Source organism: Rhincodon typus, chromosome 4 (assembly GCF_021869965.1).
Source record: "Rhincodon typus isolate 14 chromosome 4, sRhiTyp1.1, whole genome shotgun sequence".
NCBI classification, from domain to species: domain Eukaryota; kingdom Metazoa; phylum Chordata; class Chondrichthyes; order Orectolobiformes; family Rhincodontidae; genus Rhincodon; species Rhincodon typus.
This window is the reverse complement of record NC_063335.1, coordinates 50,142,727-50,164,085: the sequence shown is the minus strand read 5'-3', so window position 1 is coordinate 50,164,085 and position 21,359 is coordinate 50,142,727. Positions and strand designations below refer to the sequence as shown.

At 37.6% G+C, this 21,359-nt stretch overlaps 1 protein-coding gene across 2 annotated transcripts in view; it reads left to right on the top strand.

Moving 5' to 3' along the window:
- Nucleotides 1-21,359, top strand: part of LOC109928917 (sperm-associated antigen 1) — a 126,246-nt gene that overhangs the window by 6,370 nt on the left and 98,517 nt on the right. For both annotated transcript variants that reach the window (XM_048596109.1, XM_048596110.1), the window contains 9 exons: nt 1,980-2,121; nt 3,222-3,381; nt 7,699-7,824; nt 9,018-9,088; nt 10,538-10,650; nt 11,010-11,115; nt 17,593-17,723; nt 19,963-20,069; nt 20,478-20,619. In XM_048596109.1, the coding sequence (XP_048452066.1) occupies nt 1,982-2,121; nt 3,222-3,381; nt 7,699-7,824; nt 9,018-9,088; nt 10,538-10,650; nt 11,010-11,115; nt 17,593-17,723; nt 19,963-20,069; nt 20,478-20,619 (1,096 nt within the window). In that variant the 5' untranslated portion in view covers nt 1,980-1,981. The remainder of the gene's footprint in view (nt 1-1,979; nt 2,122-3,221; nt 3,382-7,698; nt 7,825-9,017; nt 9,089-10,537; nt 10,651-11,009; nt 11,116-17,592; nt 17,724-19,962; nt 20,070-20,477; nt 20,620-21,359) is intronic.

Below are 21,359 nucleotides of genomic sequence, written 5' to 3'. Positions count from 1 at the left end.
GATACCCAAAACAAAATGCAGTAATTTAGATAGGGCAAACCAAGCATTCATAACAAAACATAATTGAATTCCAATAAAAGCAAATACTGCGGACACAGTAAACACAAAGAATGTTGGGAAACATCAGGTCTGGCTACATTTGTGGAGAGAAATAGAGTTAAAGTTTTAATTCTGTTATGATTCTTTTGGGTTCCAACCCTTTTGAGGCAATGGATCAATATTCCATTATCCTTTTTGATGATCTTTTAGACTTGTGCAGTAGCCTTTGTTCTAAATCCTTAGTTTACAAATTACTCAGGAGCCAGTCTACGGTCTCGCATTTCCTGAGTAATTATTTTACTCAATTTCATTGGAGCCATCCAAAGTTTCCAATTTTTGTGGAGACTTTCGGAGGGTTCCAGGCATTGAGGAATTTCCCAAAGGAAAATTCAATTTCCCATCACAGGCAATTCCTTTGGAATATGTTATGATGGGGATTCTGCAGGGTTTCCATGTGCAACTCCAATTTATGATGGAATAATGACCATTTGGCCATTGGAAAATCTGTCCTATTGTCTCTAGTTCCCTTGTGTTGACTTGACAGATGTTCATGTAAATAGTATGTGTGACATTTCTAGAGAGATCACAGAAGTGTCACAGCGCAGAAGAAGTCAATTTGTTCCATCATGCCCGCACCATTAAATATGCATTATTATCTAGTGCCAATCTCCTTTTCTCCTATATCCTTGCACACTTTTTTTTAATCCAAATAATCATCTAATGCCCTCTTGAATGCCTCAGTTGAATGCATGATTCATGTCTCAAGATGTTGGCTTTTGTCCTGATTATTGCTGAAAATGTTTAGAAATGGTCAACTTGCCTACTGTTTAATAACAGTCATTTTAAACCTGGTAAAATGGCATTTTAAAAAAAATTAACAAGATCACATAGTTTAAAACAAAACTAAGATCTTGTTGTTTTCTGGCTATAACAGTAAGAACTGTTACGATTTCTTTAATTCTGCTCTTGTGTGGTCTTGGCTTGAAAATATTTGCTTTGCTCTTTATCGGTAATAATAGATTACCTTTATCCAAAGACTGCAGAATTTTATCAGTGAATCTTAATTTTAGTATTTCATTTGAAGAAGTTTGTTTGAATAGTATTGAAAGTATTTTCAGGGTTTGCAGAGGTCTCTCCAGAAATGTACAATGGTTGTGATTCTTTTGAGTTGTGCAAGTTGATGACCATGGACATCTTTGGAGTTTTTTAGTTGGGCTCTTATGTAATTCAGTCCAAGCCTATAAGGTTAAACTATCTAGTCCATGTAAGTTAAGCTGTTAGCTTCCCCCTGTTTTCAGTCAGTTTCCAGGCTGAACACCCCCTTGACATCATACTGTTTTGCTGATTCCTCATCTCACCTGCTACTTTGTCAGATGATTGAACATGATTGTATATTATGGCAGGAGCTCTCATAATATTATGACTATTTAACTATAGTGTCCAGCTACATTGCAGGACCGGTACCAGCAGAAAATAGATAATAATTGAGAAAGGAGTAACTGGAAATGTGACCAAGAATAAAAAAGTTCCAATGCAGAGGAAGTAAAGATAACTATTGCATTAAATTGGAATCCAAAATCATAAGGATATGAGAAGGTTACAAAACCTTTGATTATCCTAAGTAGTTTCCCATCATCAATGTTATATTGCTTTTACATTGAACGCTTAACTCACTGAGTGCTTCACAAGAAGTTGTTTTGTTCTGTTACTTAGGTTTACTATTTAAAAATGAATCCAGATTCTACTTGGATGTTAAGCTAAAGTATTCGAGTAAATCTCGCTTCTCATCATGTTTAATTGAACCAGCTGTTCACCTTTTTTTGTGGCCTGAGATGTACTTCATAATGTAACAGTTCAGTGAATTGCACAAAATTAAAGACAGCAAATTTGATGTTGGAGGTCACAAAAGATGGATAATGACTTCCTGGCATTCTTTTCAGCCATGAGCACAGAACCACCTTGTTCTTTGATGAGCCAAGGAACCACCAAGACGTACAAACTTCCTATCGAACACCTGGATTATAGCTTTGTGGAGAAATGCACTGATGTGAAGTATCTGGAAAAAATTCTCATTGTGCTAAGGTACACCCACATTATGAATATTTCACGTCTGTGGCATGAAACAATGTTGTCCGTTATATTAACTGGCATTTTTGAAATCTGGGAGGATTCTCTGGAAATTGATTGTAAAAATGAATTGTTAGCACTGCTACCTCACAGCTCCAGGGACCTGGGTTCAATTCCACCCTTGGGCGACTGTCTGTGTGGAGTTTGCACATTCTCCCCATGTCTGCGTGAGTTTCCACCACGTGCTCTGAATGTGGATATATTCTGATACGACATATCACAACTGACAACGTGACTCCTAAAACCACCAAGAATCATGCTAGCACACAAGCCCACAGCCACTCTATGACAAACGCTCACAAGGATTAAAGGCCCCATTCCCACAACATGCAGAACCAATGTGGTTTACAAAACGACACAACGAACTTTCCTTAATGTCATTACACTTGGACAATGAAGGTTATCAGTTTAACTAGGACAAGGTAATTATAGTAACCCAAGCCAAACATAGACACACTCAGGTATTCCTAGAGGCAGGATTCTCAACTCATAATGCAATCAACAAACACGTACAGAACAAAACTGGAAATGACGCTACTCACTATAACAGACCGGACAGTATAAATTCCAAGCAAAGTAGAACAACATCGCTTCATCAGAGGCCTCACTGATGATGTCACCTAGCATGGTGACAAACATTTGAACGAAAACAAGCCAGCTCAGCGAGCAAGTCAACAACATCACCCACAACCCAAGCTACAAATCTTTGCTAAAACTTTAAACTCAATTCTGTTTAGTTATAACTGTTCAATAATGGTACCCCTGAAATTTGCGCAATCGTTTAGACTTGCTTGAATAAAATCTTATTTTCTTCATTTTTATTCGGTGTCATGTAGACTTGATTGTATCGGCTTATCGAATTTGTTACAAAATTGTGATAAACAACTTGGCACTTATAATACCATGTAATGGTGAACCTTTTTTATAGTCTATGAGCAGTCAGTTGATTTTGTTTGTCTCTGTTTCACATGTATGAACATGATTTATGTAACTGTCAGTTTAGTATACTGTTCAAGACATCGATATTGTTACTATCTTTGTGTACAATATTCAAGATCGGGTGAAGAGGGATATTATCCTGATCTTATATCATTTTGTGAGAAGAAGATTGAGAAGTTGAATCCTAAAAGTCGTGTCCTTCGAACAAACAACCCACCAGCAACTGCTGCGAGCTTCACCAAAGAAGAATGGCAAGAAATCACCAGTGACCTGAAGGTATGTATTGACTTTAAGTGATTAACAAATGAATATTTCATACTGAGTTGGTGTGGAACTAAAGACATTCACTAGAATTTATTAAAAATTGTTTATTGTATTTGCTATCACTATAAGTCAGTTGGTTAGTGCGGTCATTGTCAAAAGAATCAATTCATTTTACTGTAATCCCATTAGGCTTCATAAAATGTGAAATTCCTTAACGCCACCCAACTCATACAATCCACAGTCATGATTTTGCCTAATTAGTACTGATTTACTTTGTCTTCTGCTCTCCTTGATCAACTTTTGAAAAAATTTGCTCAAGAAAATTGAGTGTCACTGATTAGGACAGCTTGAGAAGATCATGATGAGCTGCCTTCTTGGTCCACACCAATCCATGGGTATAAGTACAGCCATGACTGTTCCTGGATTTTGACCTAGGAACAGTGACTGAATGGTGATATAATTCTAAGTCTGGATAGTGTGTGAAAATGAGAGGAACTTGCAGATTTTGGCACCTCCTTTGTTCTGCTAGATGGCGGAGATCATGGAGTTGCTGCTAAAGCCGCTTTGCTGCACCTGCATTTTATAGATAGTGTGGCATTATGTACTATATGTCGATAGTGGAGGGACTGGATGTTTAAGATGGTGGTTGGGGGTGCTAGGCTGCTTTGACCTGGATTGTGTCAAGTTACTTGTGTTACTGGAGCTGCACTGATCCAAGAAGAGGAAGAGTACTCCATCACACTCCCGATTTCTGCCTTGCAGATGGTAGGCAGGCTTTAGAGAGAGAGAAGATGAACAGAAGCAGTATTACTCAGATGGGTCTCAGGATTCTACAAAACAATTTGCCGCTGAATTCCCGGCCTCTGTCCTGCTCTTGGCTACAGTATTGATATAGGGTTGGTCCAGTTTCTGGTCAATTGTAGTCATCAGGACTTTGTTGTTGTAAGATTGAGTAAGGGTAGTGTGATTGAATCTCAAAGGAAGATGGTTAGATCTCTCACTGGAGATGGCCATTGCCTGGCACTTAATGTCATAGTGGCATAGAGTTATACAGCATGAAAACAGGCCCTTCAGCCCAACTCATCCATGCCAACCAGGTTTTCTAAACTGAACTGGTCCCATTTAGCCCATTTTCCTCTAAACCTTTCCTATCTGTGTACCTGTCCAGATGCATTTTAAGTGTTGTAATTGTACCTGCCTTTACCACTTCCTCTGGCACCTCGTTTCATTCATGCAGCACCCTCTGTGTGAAAATCTTTCCTGTTAGGTCCCTTTTAAATCTTTCTCCTCTCACTTTAAAATTATGCCCTCTAGTCTTGGACTCACCTACCCTGGGGAAAGGACCTTGGCTGTGTATCTTATTTATGCCTCTCATGATTTTATAAACCTCTATAAGGTTACCCCTCAGCCTCGTACACCCCTCCAGGGGGAAAAAAGTCCCAGCCTATCCAGCCTCTTCTTAGAACTCAACCCTTACAGTCTCGGTACCATCCTTGTAAATATTTTTTGCACTTTTTCCAGTTTAATAACACTCTTCCTATAGCAGGGTGACCAGAATTGTATGCAGTACTCCAAATGTGGCCTTACCAAAGTCTTGTACAGCTGTAACGTGACATCCCAACTCCTGTACTCAATTTCTCTGACCGATGAAGGCACTTGTGTGTGATATGACTATTACTTGCCGCTTATCAGCCCAACGACGTTATTGGTGATGTTCTCTACTGTGGAACATAATCCTTTTAAATAGAGTCATAGAGGTGTACAGCACAGAAATAGACCCTTTGGTCCAACTCGTTCATGCCGACCAGATATCCAAAATTAATCTAGTCCCATTTGCCAGCATTGGCCCACATCCCTCTAAACCCTCCCTATTCATATACCCAACCAAATGCCTTTTAGATGTTGTAATTATATCAGCCTCCACCCGCTTCCTCTGGCAGCTCATTCCATACATGCACCACCCTCTGGGTGAAATATAGATAGCAGTCTAATCTACCAATACAGAATTTATACCTTTCATCTACTTTTTATTTATTGAAGACAAGATCAGTAGTTTTCTGTAGTAAACATGTTCTTGAAATACAGGCGTAAATAATAACTGAATGCTTAAAATCTCCTGTCTTAATAGAAAATAACAACTATTTGTATAATTTGAGATGATCAGTAGTCTCTGATGAGTTATGTTGAATTTATATGAATTAGCCCCCATGATAAGTAAGATATATTTAGCAATGCACATCTACTAATTTTGACCTGATGTAATTACTTATAAGAACTTGAAGAAATATGGTTTTCAGAGAGTATTTTCACTGGACCACTGAATAAAATGTCCATCTTTGAATTTCGATATTGGCTAGCCTATTTCCGGAATTGCTGATCTTTCTCACATATTTATTAAAGGGTAAAAGAACTCTCTAATTGATCCTGAAGGAGGGGGTGTGGAGCAGGGTTCCAACCACCTATCACAATTAATCAAGAAATTATATTGGCCATATCCTTACAAAGGATTAGGGTGCAACTTTGGTTGAAAAATAATTGATGGAATAGAACGGTGGTATAATTTGCTCCATTGTTGCTTTTATGAAGGAATATTACTCAGTCAGATCTCAGGATTTTAAGAAAATCAATTTGCTGATCTATGTTGGGAAGCAGCGATATTGTTAATAGCACACGCTTCATCAATCAAAGTACTCAATCCCACCAACTAATTTAAGACCTTTTAAACATTTTATAGCACTGCACGTGCTGGAATTTTAAACAGCAGTGCTGCCCTGATAAGAAGTTTAACCAGATGAGTGCTAAATAATTTCAAAACACCAATGTGACACACACAAGTGTTCTTAATTATTTATTTTAGTTTTTCCATCATCAAAAATCTTTAAATGTTTGCCTGTTCCACCAATTAGTAAGATAGTAGTTTATCTGGAACTTAGCTTCAACACTAACCTTTTATACACTTAACTAACAAAATTCTATGGTTCTCAGATTTAAAGTGATTAACGAGCTGGTATGAATTGTACTTTTTCACCTTTGGCACAAAGCAATGTTTCCTAACTTTGCTACTAAATGGCCTGGCTTTGTTTTTAGTGTTACAGTTTCTTAACCTCGACTCCTCTATCAATGGAGAAAGTTTCTTTCTTTCTCTACCCTAAGCATTGCTTCAAAATTCAGGTAACTGCTTAAACCTGTATGCCAGGGAGTTCAAAACTAGCTTGTCATCTTTCTTCATAATCTAATCCTTACAACCTTGGTAATATTTTGATTAATTTTGCACCCCAAAGCTAATGTATTCTTTCTAAAGAATATGCAGGATAGTGTCAAGACTATTCTAGATGTGGTTTTACCTGGGTTTTGAACAGCTGTAGAAAATTGTCTTCCTTTTATATTCTAGCCCATTAGTTTTGAATGCTGACAACCCATTTGTGTTTCTGATCATTGTAACTATTGTGGTCAAAATGAGCCAATTACATTTTGAGTGCCATGTATACAAACATATGCATCATGGACAACAAATTAACGTTCAAAAATAGAGGTTTGTTTCTGATCTCAAGTTTAAGTGGGTGATTGTGTACAAGTTGATTCTTTGGTAAGAATACTGTAGATCTATAATCTTTCAAAATCAGGAACTGGCTGTATCAGTGAATCCTGTTCTAGAAATTTGCTGTGTTTCTAAATTTCCATAGTTTTCCATTCTGAACCTGAATTAACATCCTGGGTAGTAACTTGATTGTACAATTGAAGACCAATTTTAAAAAAGCATGTATGTTTGCCAGATTTAGAATCATGGCCCCGCTAAATTTAACAAGGTGGTAATGAGCTGAGGAGAGTGTTTGCAAGGGTTTATCTCCTTCCACCCCAGCTGTGGGGTTCAGCACTGCACTTTGACGTAGTGGGAAGGAGAAGAAGCAAAAAACTTACTGGGGAGAGTACCATCCCAAACTGGTCTTCACTTCCTTGGTCAACTATAAAACAGAATTGTCAGAGGTTTTAGAGAAAGGTTGCAGTCCATTCTCTTGCCTCAGCAAATTGTATAGTAGAGGAAATCGCTAGAAAAGAAATGTGTGAAAATGGGGAATGCCTTTAATTTTTTCTTAATTTAGTTTTACTTAATTAGAAATTTTGTTTCATGATGTGCATCAACATGTAATGTGTATTGAAATATCTGAATTAAACTGAAGTATTCAATTACGTTTCATCTTTACAAATTTTGCACTCATCTCTTTTTAAGAATGAAGCTTTTCTGTATCTTTTCCTGTTGTAGATTGAAGCGAGCTGCACTCTTGTTCTAACTGTTCTGCCATTCTCCTATTCTTGCCTTTTTTTGACTAGAGTTGGACAGATGAAATGAAGCAAAAGGAAAATGAAGTAAAACATAGTAAAATACAAGTTGAATGTTTTAATTCAGAAAAACAAGCATCTGTTCGTGGTGTTAATCCCTCAGTTCTTTCCCAGCAGGTAAAAGTGGACATTTTCATATTCCTTCTTCCACCTCCTTCTTGGCTCCATTTTCTTATGAAAAAAATGACTATTCACTGTTTTGTTGCCCCCTAATATGAATGTCACTTTGTATTCAACAAACTCAATATTAATACTTTAAGATTCAGATCTCTCTAGTGCAAACAAAGAGAGATATGGCACTTTCCTGCCCACAGGCTGTAAGGGAGAAGAAGCTTGGTGAATGCCTGCAAACAAGTAATCTGTTTCCTGTTATTCGTTAAGGATGGAGTTTGTTACACAAAAGATCAAAGGAAGATATAAACGTAATATTACAGTAATGTACAACATTGTTTTGCATAAGAAAGAATAATTTTCACAACAGCCTGCATTTATAGCTTCCCTTTAATATAGTAAAATATCCCATGACACTTCAAAAGAGCTGTGTCAAACAGAATTTACGCAAAAATAAACTTGTACACTGCCAAAAATGGAAAAACAAAATGAAGATATAAAGTACTTGATTAGAATTTACGCAACAAATATAAAATTACCTGAGTTATTGCTGCAGTACATTATATAAATATAATTTACAATTGATATGTTAAAATTGAAGTTCCCTGTGGTTTGGTTCAATCAGAAACCTAGTTGGTTAAAACAAACCTGTAAAATTAGTTCCGGAGCTGATGGATATTATTGTTGGATATATCCAGGTTGTGGATGGAGAGTCTGTGAGAACATTGTCATTTACTTTTCAGGGGGAGAAATTTCATGACAATACAAAAGACACAATATTATCCCAAGGCAGAATTCATTTGAAATTAGGGCATTTGCCAGATTTAAGTAACTAATTGAACGTCTTAAGCTATGTAGATATCAGATGGCAAAAGCAAAAAATAAAATCAAGCATAAACACAGTTTAGAATTTGAAACTTTCCATGGAACGTATCTTTATAATTTCTCTTAAATATACTTTGCAGCATGGAAGGTTTTGAGCTCAGTCCATAGTCACTGCCACTTGTTGATCTCAGTTAGGGCTCACTTACTGCAATTAATCTCAATGTCCCTGGGCTCAGGAGAAAAAAAAACTCTCTCCATCCACAATTATTAAGTGCCTTCAGTTAGCAGATTCCAAACTTCTACATATGGTGCTGATAAGCTTTAATGAAGGTGTTTTATTTATATGTCTGACAGTTATACTGTTTATTTCACAGAGTGGCTTTGGTGATCAAAAATCAACAGAAAAGAAAAGAGTTATCCCCAGAGATTACGGAGAATGGGATAAGTATGTGAACTAAGGACTCTGTTTAATACCTGGGCTTAATGAAAGATTGACATTAGCAGCAAATACCATTGAACGTATCCCAAAGATCTTCTAAAAATGTGCATTGTAATTTCGGTAATGCCTCAGCTTCTGACACTCCAGGGAAAATAGCCCCACCTATTCACCCTTTCCCTCCAATGCCAGCAACATCCTTGTAAATCTTTTGTACACCCTCTCAAGATTAACGACATCCTTCCTATAGAAGGGCGACCCAAACTGTATGCAATGTCCTTACAGCAGCAACATGACATCACAAGTCGTATACTCTAGTGCACTGATCAATTAATGCAAGCATGCCAAACATCATCTTCACCACTTTGACTGCTTGTGATTCCACCTTTAAGGAACTGTGCACCTACACCACAGAGTCTTTGCTCAACAAGACTTTGTTGACCATGTAAAGTGCATTCATAATGTGAACAAACAGGATTATTGTCCACCTGTAAATCCTGATAACTGTAAATATTGAAGTTCTGAAGAAGGCCACTGGATCCGAAACATCAACTCTGATTTCTGTCCACAGATGCTGTCAGAGCTGCTGAGTTTTTCCAGCAATTTCTGTTTTTGTTTCTGATTTCCAGCATCCATAGTTTTTTTTTTTGTTTAGTTGCGAGTAAGTGAATTGGCATGAAGAGTATGAGGGGACATCAGTGAGGGCAAATATTGACACTGCACTGAAATGGAAAGAACATAGGTAAAACCTTTTGAACTTGCTTTTCAAAAGATTTGAATCCAGACCACCTCTGAGGAGTTGTGAACCAAGCCCTTGAGGACCTGGTATGTCTGCATTCATGAAAATTCTGGAGGACTAGAAGATGCTTACCCCCCACATTGAAGCAAACCAAGTCATGAGGAACAAGCTTGTTACTTATGCCTTTCACTGTTAATGGGCACAGGAATTCCGGTATCGGATCCCACCTAGCATTTTTATGTAATCCAGAGTTGATTGAGTTCTACGATTATCCTGGTATAATAGTCTATACATCATTATCAACACAGATGCTTTGGTAATTGTTGCAGACATGAACACATTGCCCACTTATTCCCAGTAAATCAAACTGGGCCCCCCCTTTAATCGTTTAACAATCAAGTTGCCCAAGCTTGTGAACAGCAGAATCCAGAATTGGTCATGTGATCCCCTTCATCCTCAAATTTACTCTAAATGAAAGAGAGTGCTAAAGCGTGACAATCTTATGAAACATTGCACTTGTGGTACTGTAAATAACTTGAGTGAAACAACATTTTGAAATTGGGCCAAATAACACATTTGGTCAAAATAGCGTTACGAGAACAGGTCTTGAGTAGTATCTTAAATGATTCACATACTGATCTGTTTTTTAAAGTATTAATGTGATTATTGCCAAAGTTAAATTTAAATGAAAGTTCTAATGTTCTGAATGTTGATTCCAGATTTGACGTAGAGAAAGAATGTTTCAAAATTGATGAAGGGGAGCAAAAAAGCAGTTCCAAAACAATTGTCAATGATGGCACTTCTGGAATAGGGAAGCAAATTGACACAACAGGTAATTATGGTTTGGTTATAACAAATCATGAACTTTTGTGTTATATGTCTTGTATTGGTTATCTTTGCCCTTCATCTTCAAAGACATTAAGAGAGACAGTACAGAATCTGGAGGTGGGAGTAAGAAAATGAGACTTTACTTTGTGTTGGCAAATGTTAACAGTTTCTCCTTTACAAATATTATCACAGGAACTTGCATTTGTACCTGCACAAAAGCAATACTCAAAAACCTGGGAGCAATTAACAGAAGGATGTAATGTTAACCTTATTAATATACTAGCATTGCCATTCATTTAGCGAAGATTACATCTGAGTGAACCTTGTACTGAAACAGATTTGATTGTCATGTTTTTATGTCAGGAATGACTGATCAAGAAAAGATGGTTTTATCTGACCGAGAAAGGGAGAAGGGAAATGAAGCTTTCCGAGCTGGTGACCACAAGGAGGCTTTGCTTTACTACACCAGGTACTTTTCTTGTGTATAATTTTTGATGTATTTTGAAGAATGATTTTCATTTGTATGGTACATTGTTACATCTCTTAGAACACTCACCAACCCTTTCACATGCAAATATTACTTTATATAGCAATGACTATTGTTCTACAAGCAAACGCAGCATCGTATTTTGTGAACAGTAAGGTCTTGTAAACAGCCATGAAATGTTTTCTAGGCTATAGATTGGCTGTATACCCAATTTTGCATTTGTAAGTTACTAATGGTTGAGCTGTGCTATTATTCTGCACGATCTGCAGCCAGTTCTGGCATCACACATGTGCAACAAATGCAGTATTTCCTTGCCCTTCCAAAGAGTCCCTTGTTGAAGTCTTTAGATGAGAATCAGAAGATAAGAAATAGGAGCAAGAAGACTGCTTTTGACCCATTCATTCTGTCATTTAATAAAATCATGGCTTCAACTCCACATTCCTCCCTGTCTCCCATAACCCAAGACTCATTTATAGATCAAAAATTGGTCTAACTCAGCCTTGATGATGGCATTAAATGGAAAATTGGAGGTGCATGTAACAAGAGTGATGCAGTAATTATGGATGATTTTAATCCGCGTAGAAACTGGTCAAATCAAATTTGCAATAACTCTGTGGTGGATGAATTCCAGGAATATGTAAAAGATGGATTTTTAGACAGATACTTTGAGGAACCAACTTGAGGACAGGCTATCCTGGATTTGGTTTTGAGAAAAGATTAATTATTAATAATGTTGTGAGATATCTTTTAGGGAAAACTGACTATAAAGTGATAAAATTCTTCGTTGGGATAGAAAATGAAGTAGTCCAATCCAAAACTAGGATCCTAACTCTAAACAAAGGAAACTCTGAAGGTATGAGGAGTAGGTTGGCTGTGATAGACTTGAAAACTTATTAAAAGGTGTAGCAGTAGATAGGCAATGGTTAATATTTAAGGAGCTAATGCATAAATTGTAGCAGTTAAACATTTGTTTTGAGTGAAACAACACAACAGAAAAACCATGTTTAACAAAATAAATTGTGAATAGCATTAGGTACAAAGAGGAATCATATAAAGTTGTTCAAAAATTAGCAAGCCTGACGACTGGGAGCAATTTAAAATTCAGTAAAGATGTTGATTGACAAGGGAAAAGTAGAACATGAGAATAAACTTGCAAGGAACATAAAGGCAGACTATAAGAGTTTCTGTAAGTTTGTAAAAAGAAAAAGATTAGTGAAGACAAATGTAGGCCACTTGCAATCTGAAACTGAAGAATTGATCATATAGAACAAGAAAATGACAGAGCAATTAAACAGCTACTTTTGTCTGCCTTAACAGAAGAAGAGACACAAAATTTCCAGTAGTACTAAGGAATCAAGCATGTCTGGGAGGGAGAAATTGAAGGGAATTACTATTAGTAAATAAAGTGCTTCAGAAATTGATGGGACTGAAAACTGATAATTCCTCAGAACCTAATAATCTATATTACAGGCACTAAAAAAAGGTGGCTATGGAAATGGTGGATGAATTTGGTTGTCTTCCAAAATTATGTAAATTATGCAGCGGTCTGAGCAGATTGGAGGGTGACAAATATAATCCCACTATTTCAAAAATGATGGAGGGAGAAAACTAGGAATTACAGACTAGATAGCCTAACACGAGTAAGATGGAAAATGTTGGAGTCTGTTGTAAAGAATCTGGTCACTTAAAAATGCCAACTGTATTATACAAAATCAACATAATCTTATGGATGGGAAATTGAGTTTGACAAACCTACTGGAATTTTCTAAGACGCACTTAGGAGAATAGATGACGGGGAACCTGTGGATGTGGTGTGTTTGATTTTTCAGAAAACTTCAGTCCCAAATAAGAAGTTAGTGTGCACATAAACGAACAAACATGACGGGGAGGCAATGACATAGTGGTAATGTCACTGCACTAGCAATTCAGGTTAATCCTTTGAGGACATGAGTTTTTATCCCATGATGGCATATGATACAATTTGAATTCAACAAAAATCTAGAAATGAAGAGCTGGTCTAATGGCAACCATACCGATTGTAATCGTTGATTGTTGTATAAACCCATCTGGTTCACCTTAAGGAAATTTGCCATCCTCACCTGGTATGGCCTATGTGATTCCAGACCCACAGCAATGTGATTGACTCTTAACTGCCCTCTGGGCAATTAAGGATGGACAATACTTGCTAGCCTAGCTAGTAACACCCGCATCCTATGAAAGAATATTTTTTTTAAAAATCAAAGTATATGAGATTGTTGATAATAGTATTGGCATGGATTAAGATTGTTTCCTGTGTGCTAAGCAGAATAAAAATAAATGGGTTTTTTTCAGAGTGGAACGTGTTGACAAATGGGTCACTGCAGGAATCAATGCTTGGGCCCCAACTATTCACAATGAGGGAAGTGCATTTTAATATTTCCAGATTTGCTGATAACACAAAACTAGTTGTGAGTGAGAGTGGTGAGTGGGACATAAAGAGGCTTCAGGGCCATTTAGAGAAATGAGTGAATGGGCAAATACATGGCAAATGTAGTATAGCATGGATAAATATGAAATTGTCTTCTTCAGTAGGAAAACAATGTCAGAGTATTATTTGAATGGTGATAGATTGAGAAACATTAATAGACAAAGGGATCTGGGTGTCCTTGAGCACCAATCATTGAAAGCAAACATGCAAGTGTAGCAGGCAGTGAGGAAGGCAAACGGTATGTTGCCTTCATTGCAAGAGGATTTGAGTGCAGGAGCAAGGAAGTCTTACTGCAGCTGTATTGCATCTTAGTTAGACCACACCTGGTGTATCTGTACAGTTTGGATCTCCTTACCTAAGAAAATATAAATGCCATAGAGGGAATGTAGTGAAAGTTCATCAAACTGATAGAGGAGAGATTGGGTCACATGGGTCTGAATCTACTGGAGTTCAGAAAAATGAGAGGAGATCTCATTGAAACATGTACAATTCTGACAGACCCCTGGACAGATCTGCTGCGGGATGATGATTTATCCGCCCAAGGCATTCAGAACAATGAATCATCGTCTCAGGATATGTTGTGGACCATTTCAGATTGAGATAAGGAGAACTTTCTTCTCTGGGGGTGGTGAACCTGTGGACTCTCTACCACAGAATGAGAAAAAAATAGATGCCTTTGGCTTCTAAAAATCCTACAAGTGGTATAGAACACTTTTTAGAACACTATTATTTCGTTCTTTATTATTTGATAATTTGACTTGCTAAGTTCATTTTACTATCATGATTTAGTTGAATATCACTAACATGAACTTGTCACATTATTAATTATGACTGTAAAAACTCTTGAATAAGTCAGATAGTCTTGAAAGATGTAGAGCATTGTTTTTAATGTGCTACATCATAGTTATGACTAACTAACCTGTTTGGCCCTGCATCCAGCCCCTGCACCTTGTTGTCTCGGATTCTCCAGCATCTGCAGTTCCTACTATCTCTGGCCTTGAAAATCTAGTTTTATATCCAGGGAATGTTCTCCATTATAAGGTAAAACATCAAGGAGACAGGGTGGTAGTGGAGGGTTGCTTCTCAGACTGGTGGTCTGTCATCAGCAATCTTCTGCAGGGATCAGTGCTGGGCTCACTGTTGTTTGTCATTTATGTAAACAGTTTGGGTGAGAATATAGGAAGTATGGTCAGTAAGTTTGCAGATGGCACCAAAATTGGTGGTATGGCGGACAGTGAAGAAGGTTGTCTAAGAGTACAACGGGTTCTTGATCAACTGGGCAATTGGACCAAGGAGTGGCAGATGGAGTTTAATTGAGGTTTGCATTTTGTTAAGACACAAAGGGCAGGACTTACACAGTTCATGGAAGGGCCCTAGGGTGTGTTGTCAAACAGAGAGACCTAGGGTTTCAGATGTATAATTCCTTCAAAGTGGCGCCACGGTTAGACAGGGTGGTGAAGGAGGCATTTGTCGCATTTGCCTTTGTTGGTCAGAGTATTGAGTATAAGGGTTGGGACATCATGTTGCAGCTATACAGGGTTGGTGAGGCTGCTTTTGGAGTACTGTGTACAGTCTGGTCATCCTGCAATAGTAAAGATATTATTAAATTGGTTTGGGCGCAGAAAAGATTTACAAGGATGTTACCAGGACTGGAGAGTTTGCATTCGCAGGAGAAGGTGGATAGGCTCAGACATTTTTCCCCTAGAACTTGGGAGGTTGAGGGACGACTTTGTAGATGTTAATAAAATAAAGTAAACAGCAAAGGTCTTTTCCCTAGGGTTGGGGAGTTCCAAACTAGAGAGCATAATTTTAAGGTGAGAGGGGAAGATTTTAAAGGGAACTTTTTCATACATGGAAAGAACTACCAGAGAAAGTGGTAGATGCGGTTACAGTTATAACATTTAAGAGACATTTAGGTAGATATTCGAATAGGAAAGGTTTAGGGGGATAGGGACCAATTGTAGGCACTATTTTAGTTTGGGGAACCTGGTTGGCACGGACAAGTTGGACTTAACTGTCTGTTTTTGTGCTGTATGACTGTCACTCTGACTCAAAAATGATAAAAATTGTTTTTTTTTTCCCAGTTTATTCATGATATGTCAGTTTCAATCTCATGTGCAACTGCTGGTCTTTATTTTACTTAGTGTAAAATGAATGGCAAGCCCCATTTATTACTTGCAAGTTTGTTATCTCTGGGAATTTGTCAGTATAATTGTCTGCTTAAAATACTTGATAGCACACTTTCTAAACGCCAGTGAATAGCTTGGGTCAGATGGAATTAACATTAGGAAAGGGAAAATTACAAAATATAAGACATAAGGGAAAAGTTATGTTGTGCAGTCCTTTGACCCTGTTCTGCCATTCAGTATGAACATGGCTAATGTTCCACCTCAGTTCACTTTCCTCATAATTTCCAATTTCTTTTGATTCTCTTAGCAAGAGGGAGAGTTCTTCATGCTAACCTCAACTAATGTGGGAATTAAACCCATTATTGCTGTTGCTGTGCATTATAAACCAGTCATCTAACCAATTGAGCTAAATCAACTGCTCTTATGCTTTGTAAGCAATTCAGAGATAGTTTACTAGGTTGATTCCTGGGAAGGAAGTATATTATGAGGAATAGTTGAGAAGCTTGGACCTATATTCCTTACCGTATATGGGACTGAAGTATGATCGTCTTAACACACAAGATTGTGAGAGGGCTTAACAGGCTGTATACTGAGAAATGACTTTATGCCTGTTGAGGGAATCTGAAGCTCCTGACAAAAGTTTCAGAATAGAAGTAGCCAATTAAAGAGGAGATAAGGAGGAATTTCTTCTCTTAGGGTCTTAAATATTCGTTAAATATATTCAAGCCTGAGATAGAAAGACTTTTGAACTAGAAATAGTCCTGGGTTATGGAAAGCAGGCAGGAAGTTGGCAATCAGGCCAAGATCCAATCAGCCATGATTATTTTGAATGGTGGCGTAGTTTCAGGGGCCAGTTCCTGCTCCTATTTCTTGCTTGCATGTAAAATTGATCATTACCTCTTTGCATTAGTACTGCACTTCCCAAAATGCTAAAAGCCGTTTAACAGTTTTATCATGTGCATTTGTATTTTCAAGGAAAAATTTATTTGTGCCCAAGATTGCTCCATTTTTCACATCCTTAAGCCTTCACTTTACAGTTTACACTTGTATTATGAAGGGACAACAGAGAGTTCAATACCTTAAATTTAATGGTATAAATTACATCTGCAACCTTATTTGTCCATTCTAATAATCTGCCTTCATCTTCCTGATGTATTTTGTAGTTATTCTTCTTTCCAAACTCCTTTTGTATGATCATTAAATTTTGAATATTTTCCTCTTTACCCAGGTTCAAATCAAATTTGAGTAACAGGAACATAAGTGAATGTAGGCATTATCCTTTATTTTGTCCTTCTGCGAACTTCCTGTTCAGATTTCTACATTTCTTTGTGGCATATTGCTAATATTTCGAAAAAGCTTCCTCAAGACTTCTTACCAAAGCACCTAAAAAGACACCTGTTGCATTGCCAATAAGTTATTCATCCAATCAGTAACTCCAAAGTAACTTTTAAAAAGTTATCACATAGAAGTTTCCTTAAGAGGGCACTTAGCTTGAAGTAGATAAGACTTAAATTTTTGAGATGAGTTTAGTTCATATCTATTACACAAATATGTCAATCAATGCATTTCAATGGCGAGCTAGACAGGAAGATTTATTTTCTTATTTTCTGATGGCAGTCTATTGCAACTTGGTCAGCAAGTTTTGATTTCCATGTATAACCAAGCATCTGTTCTTTCCTTAAGTTGTTGTAGCAGTTGAGTGTCATTAGCTTCATTGTTGTTTTAACACATTGTGACTCAATCTAATTAAATCTAACGTCTCCATTTGTTATTCTAAAGGAAGAGGTTTCTTCTACCTCTAAAAGGTGTATACTCATCTGTTACTTTAATCTGCTTTCCGCCTGTTCCCTCTCCTCAATCCAGAAGTATATCAGTCATACCAAACGTGGCTGCTTTTAATAACCGAGCTCAAGCAGAAATTAAGCTTCAGAACTGGCAGAATGCCCTTAATGATGTTGAAAAAGTGTTGGAGTTAGACCACGGCAACTTGAAAGGTGAGTAACTGTATATTGGTACAACACCATCAACTGGTGTTCTGTTCACCCAGACTGAATCTAGGTGGTTCATTTCGACAGTTGTCTAGTCCTCTTACTGCCTCATTCTCACTATCCCTTTCATTCTTCAGTGTGCTTTCTGCCTAGATACCTACATCCTCCTCCTGACAGTGGTATTGCTTAAACATAATGATATGACAGCCTATTCTTTTGCCACCAACGTGGGGTGTCAATCAAATAATTTACTTTGCCAATCCCGTTGACCACTTTTGAAATATTAAATTGCTGTTACTTAGAAACTAAAGCCTTCAGATTCCATGGTTTTAAGCAATAGAAGAGCATGTTTTGTTGAAGATTTCTGTCTTGCATATATCAGGACAAATTGCAAAATACTAGTTCCAGGGGAAAATGACATTTATTCTGCTTGAGAGAAGAACGCTGATTGATTGACAGGGAGACTCTGATTAATAGAGCATTACCTTGGAGAATGGAACCAATCATCATGATTCACAGTCAACTGCTATGCTTTATTTAAATTTGGCTGGTTTCAAATTGGCTACGCCTCTACCAATCAGCAAACTCCTCTCTCGCACTATAAATGTTGGTATTCTTGTGAATTGCCCTGACGAGTGTCAGATGACAGCTTCAATGAAATGTGTCTATTTCAGCAACACTCATGTACTATACTACCAAATGACTTTTTATAAACTGAAGAACTTCCATGATACATTAATTTAGAAAGCAAACAGTCAGTATGTTCTTATAGTCAGTAACATCCAGAATTAATGTGAGTTAAACGTGAAACAACAGGAAAACTCTGATGGAAGGCATCACAAACCACACATTTAATGCCAACCAAGACAGGTCCCCCATATGTTCTCAGTAACCCACCTAGGCATCAGTGAGTTGCAAACATTCTTCAAAGGCTGTCTTGCTCCTGAGGATTTTAAGTTTCTCTCCTCAGAAAGGATTCTGATCCCCAGCCAAAAGCCAATGCTCTACCTAAGTTCCACCATTATAAACCTCATTCTAAAAGCACATTATTCGAGGACCCCTCAAATCTGCTTCCAGGTCCAGCCGCCTTGGTCTTTATTTCCAGCCAAGCTGACCTTTTGATCATAGATAATAGAATCCCCACAGTGTGGAAACAGGCCCTTCGGCCCAACAAGTCCACACCGACACTCAGAGCATCCCACCCAGACCAACCCCCTAATCTACAAACCCCTGAACACTATGGGCAATTTAACATGGCCAATCCACCTACCCTGCACATCTTTGGACTGTGGGAGGAAACCAGAACACCGGGAGGAAACCCACGCAGACATGGGGAGAATGTGAAAACTCCACACAGACAGTTGCCTGAGGGTGGAATTGAACCCGGGCCCCTGGCGCTGTGAGGCAGCAGTGCTAACTACTGAACCACCGTGCCGCCCCGGTGAGACTCTAGTGAGACTCTGTGACTGCCCACCATGCTCCTAACTTCTCAGCAATGCTCCTGCCATCTTAGCTTCCTTGAGCCCCAAACTTAGCTGCACAGAGCTATCTGTTCCCCCCAGAGTTTCTGTGAGCCCTAGCCCGGTCATCAACATCATAACTCATGGCAGCACATGAGCTGCACAGAGGCTCATTGTCTGCTCCCAACTGACTTCACTAACTGCTGTTCGTTGCTCCTTGTTCTGATATATGTGCTTGTATATCCAAACAGGCTTCCACCCTGGTCCTAGGTAGATTCAAATGGACCAAATCTGGGTGCAGTCTCAACCTCAAATGTTGTTATAATTTCCAGTCAACTATACGTGATCCTCCCTGTGTGCTGATGTAGAAAACACAGATACAAAAAAATTAAAAATGATTTTATCACAATTTATAAGGGTTCCTCTAAAGTGCAGAGGAAGATTTGTGTTACAAGAAGGAGTTATGGTAGCTATATGTGGAAAAAAAAACATTAATAGGAATACATACAGAAAATAAACATATTTACTTCTGAATTTCAATAACCTTCAATTATTCAAAGAAAACATCCCATTGCTGCATAATTTCTACAGAATATGTACAAAGTCATGAAGAAGTAAGTTAAGGTATATTTAGGTATGTCTTAAGTAAAATATTTAGAAATAGCTGGCAAAATATGTTCATTCAATACGAAATAAGCATGTTAAATTAGTCCAAAGGGATTTATTGTGGGTTTCTAACAATGTTTATTGATGTGCTTATTGCATTATCCCTCATTGTGTTACAGCACATCTACGTCGTGCCACTGTTCATAAACAATTGGTTAATTATCAAGAAGCAAAAGAAGATTTGAAGGTGGTGTTGCAAGCCGAACCAGACAATGCTATAGCAAAGGCAAGAACTTACTTTTTGCAATACAGATTGGGAAATTAAGCAATACAGCAATATAATATTTTGTACTAAATTGGGGATGTATTAGCTGGTTTAAATTATGGAGCAAATAGTCAAGCAGAAACAAGTTAGCCATGGCTCAGTTGGTAATACTCCGTAGAGAATGGTGAAATGCAATCCATATCATATAACAGTTCTGCAAACCTGAATTAACCTTCCTATTTCCACATGATGGTGCATGTAAACCATTTGATTTATGAGCAGTGTAATGATTTTTCTAATTTAAATAGCAAGTTAGTTTAAGCTGTTTTGTAAAAACAAATTATTCATAGCACTGCTTGACTATCTTTATCATAGACTAAAATAAATACATTGCAACTTGAATCTGAGTAACCAAATGTCCATTTTCAGAATTTGCTTGAGCAAGTTGAACAAAAGCTGAAAGCTTCTCAGCCTCTCGAGAAAACACAGAAAAAGGGAAGAAAGATGCAAATCAAAGAGGTAGAGGGTTCTGATGATGAGAAGGAAAGAGAATTCATGAGTAAGAATAAAGGTGAGAATGACCGTCAGATCCTTGCAATTTTTGATTCTGATTTTTTTGTTACTTTTTTGTCATTATATACCAGTCATCAAGCCAAAATAGCTTTCTGTTTGACTAATTAGAAATCCGTGTTATATAATGCAGCGTTCATAGTACAGCAGAGGATCAAGCGGAGTACAAAAATACCAAAGAAACCATAAAAGAAAGGGGAAAATGGGGCAAAGCTAGAGTATAAGAATGGATTGTTAACTAGCAGAAATAGGAAACCAGACATCTTTCATAAATACATAAATAGTGAAAGAGTTACCCAAGTAGGGATTTTGCCAAACGGGGACCAAAAAGCAGAAAAACTTGTGAAAAGCATATGACTGTGGTACTAAATGAGTTCTATGCACGTGTTTTCATTAGAGTAAATGAAGAAGCAGTGACATTATTATATAGAATAACTTAAATATAGAGAAAGCACTTACAAGATTGTCAGTCCTCAAAATAGATATAACATCCCACCTAATGCCACCTAGATTATTGAAGGACATTCTTACATTTATTTAAATACTACTTTGATATGGAGGAAGTGCCACAGGCCTGAAGAATCGTCAATCTTATACAGTCCTGTTTAGAAAAGAGAATTAAACCTGGCAATTACAAACCAGTTACTGCAATACAGATGGTGGGGAAACTTTTAGAAATAATATCCTGAGACAAAATCAATTGTCATTTGGACAAGTATAATGAATAAATAAAAGACAGCA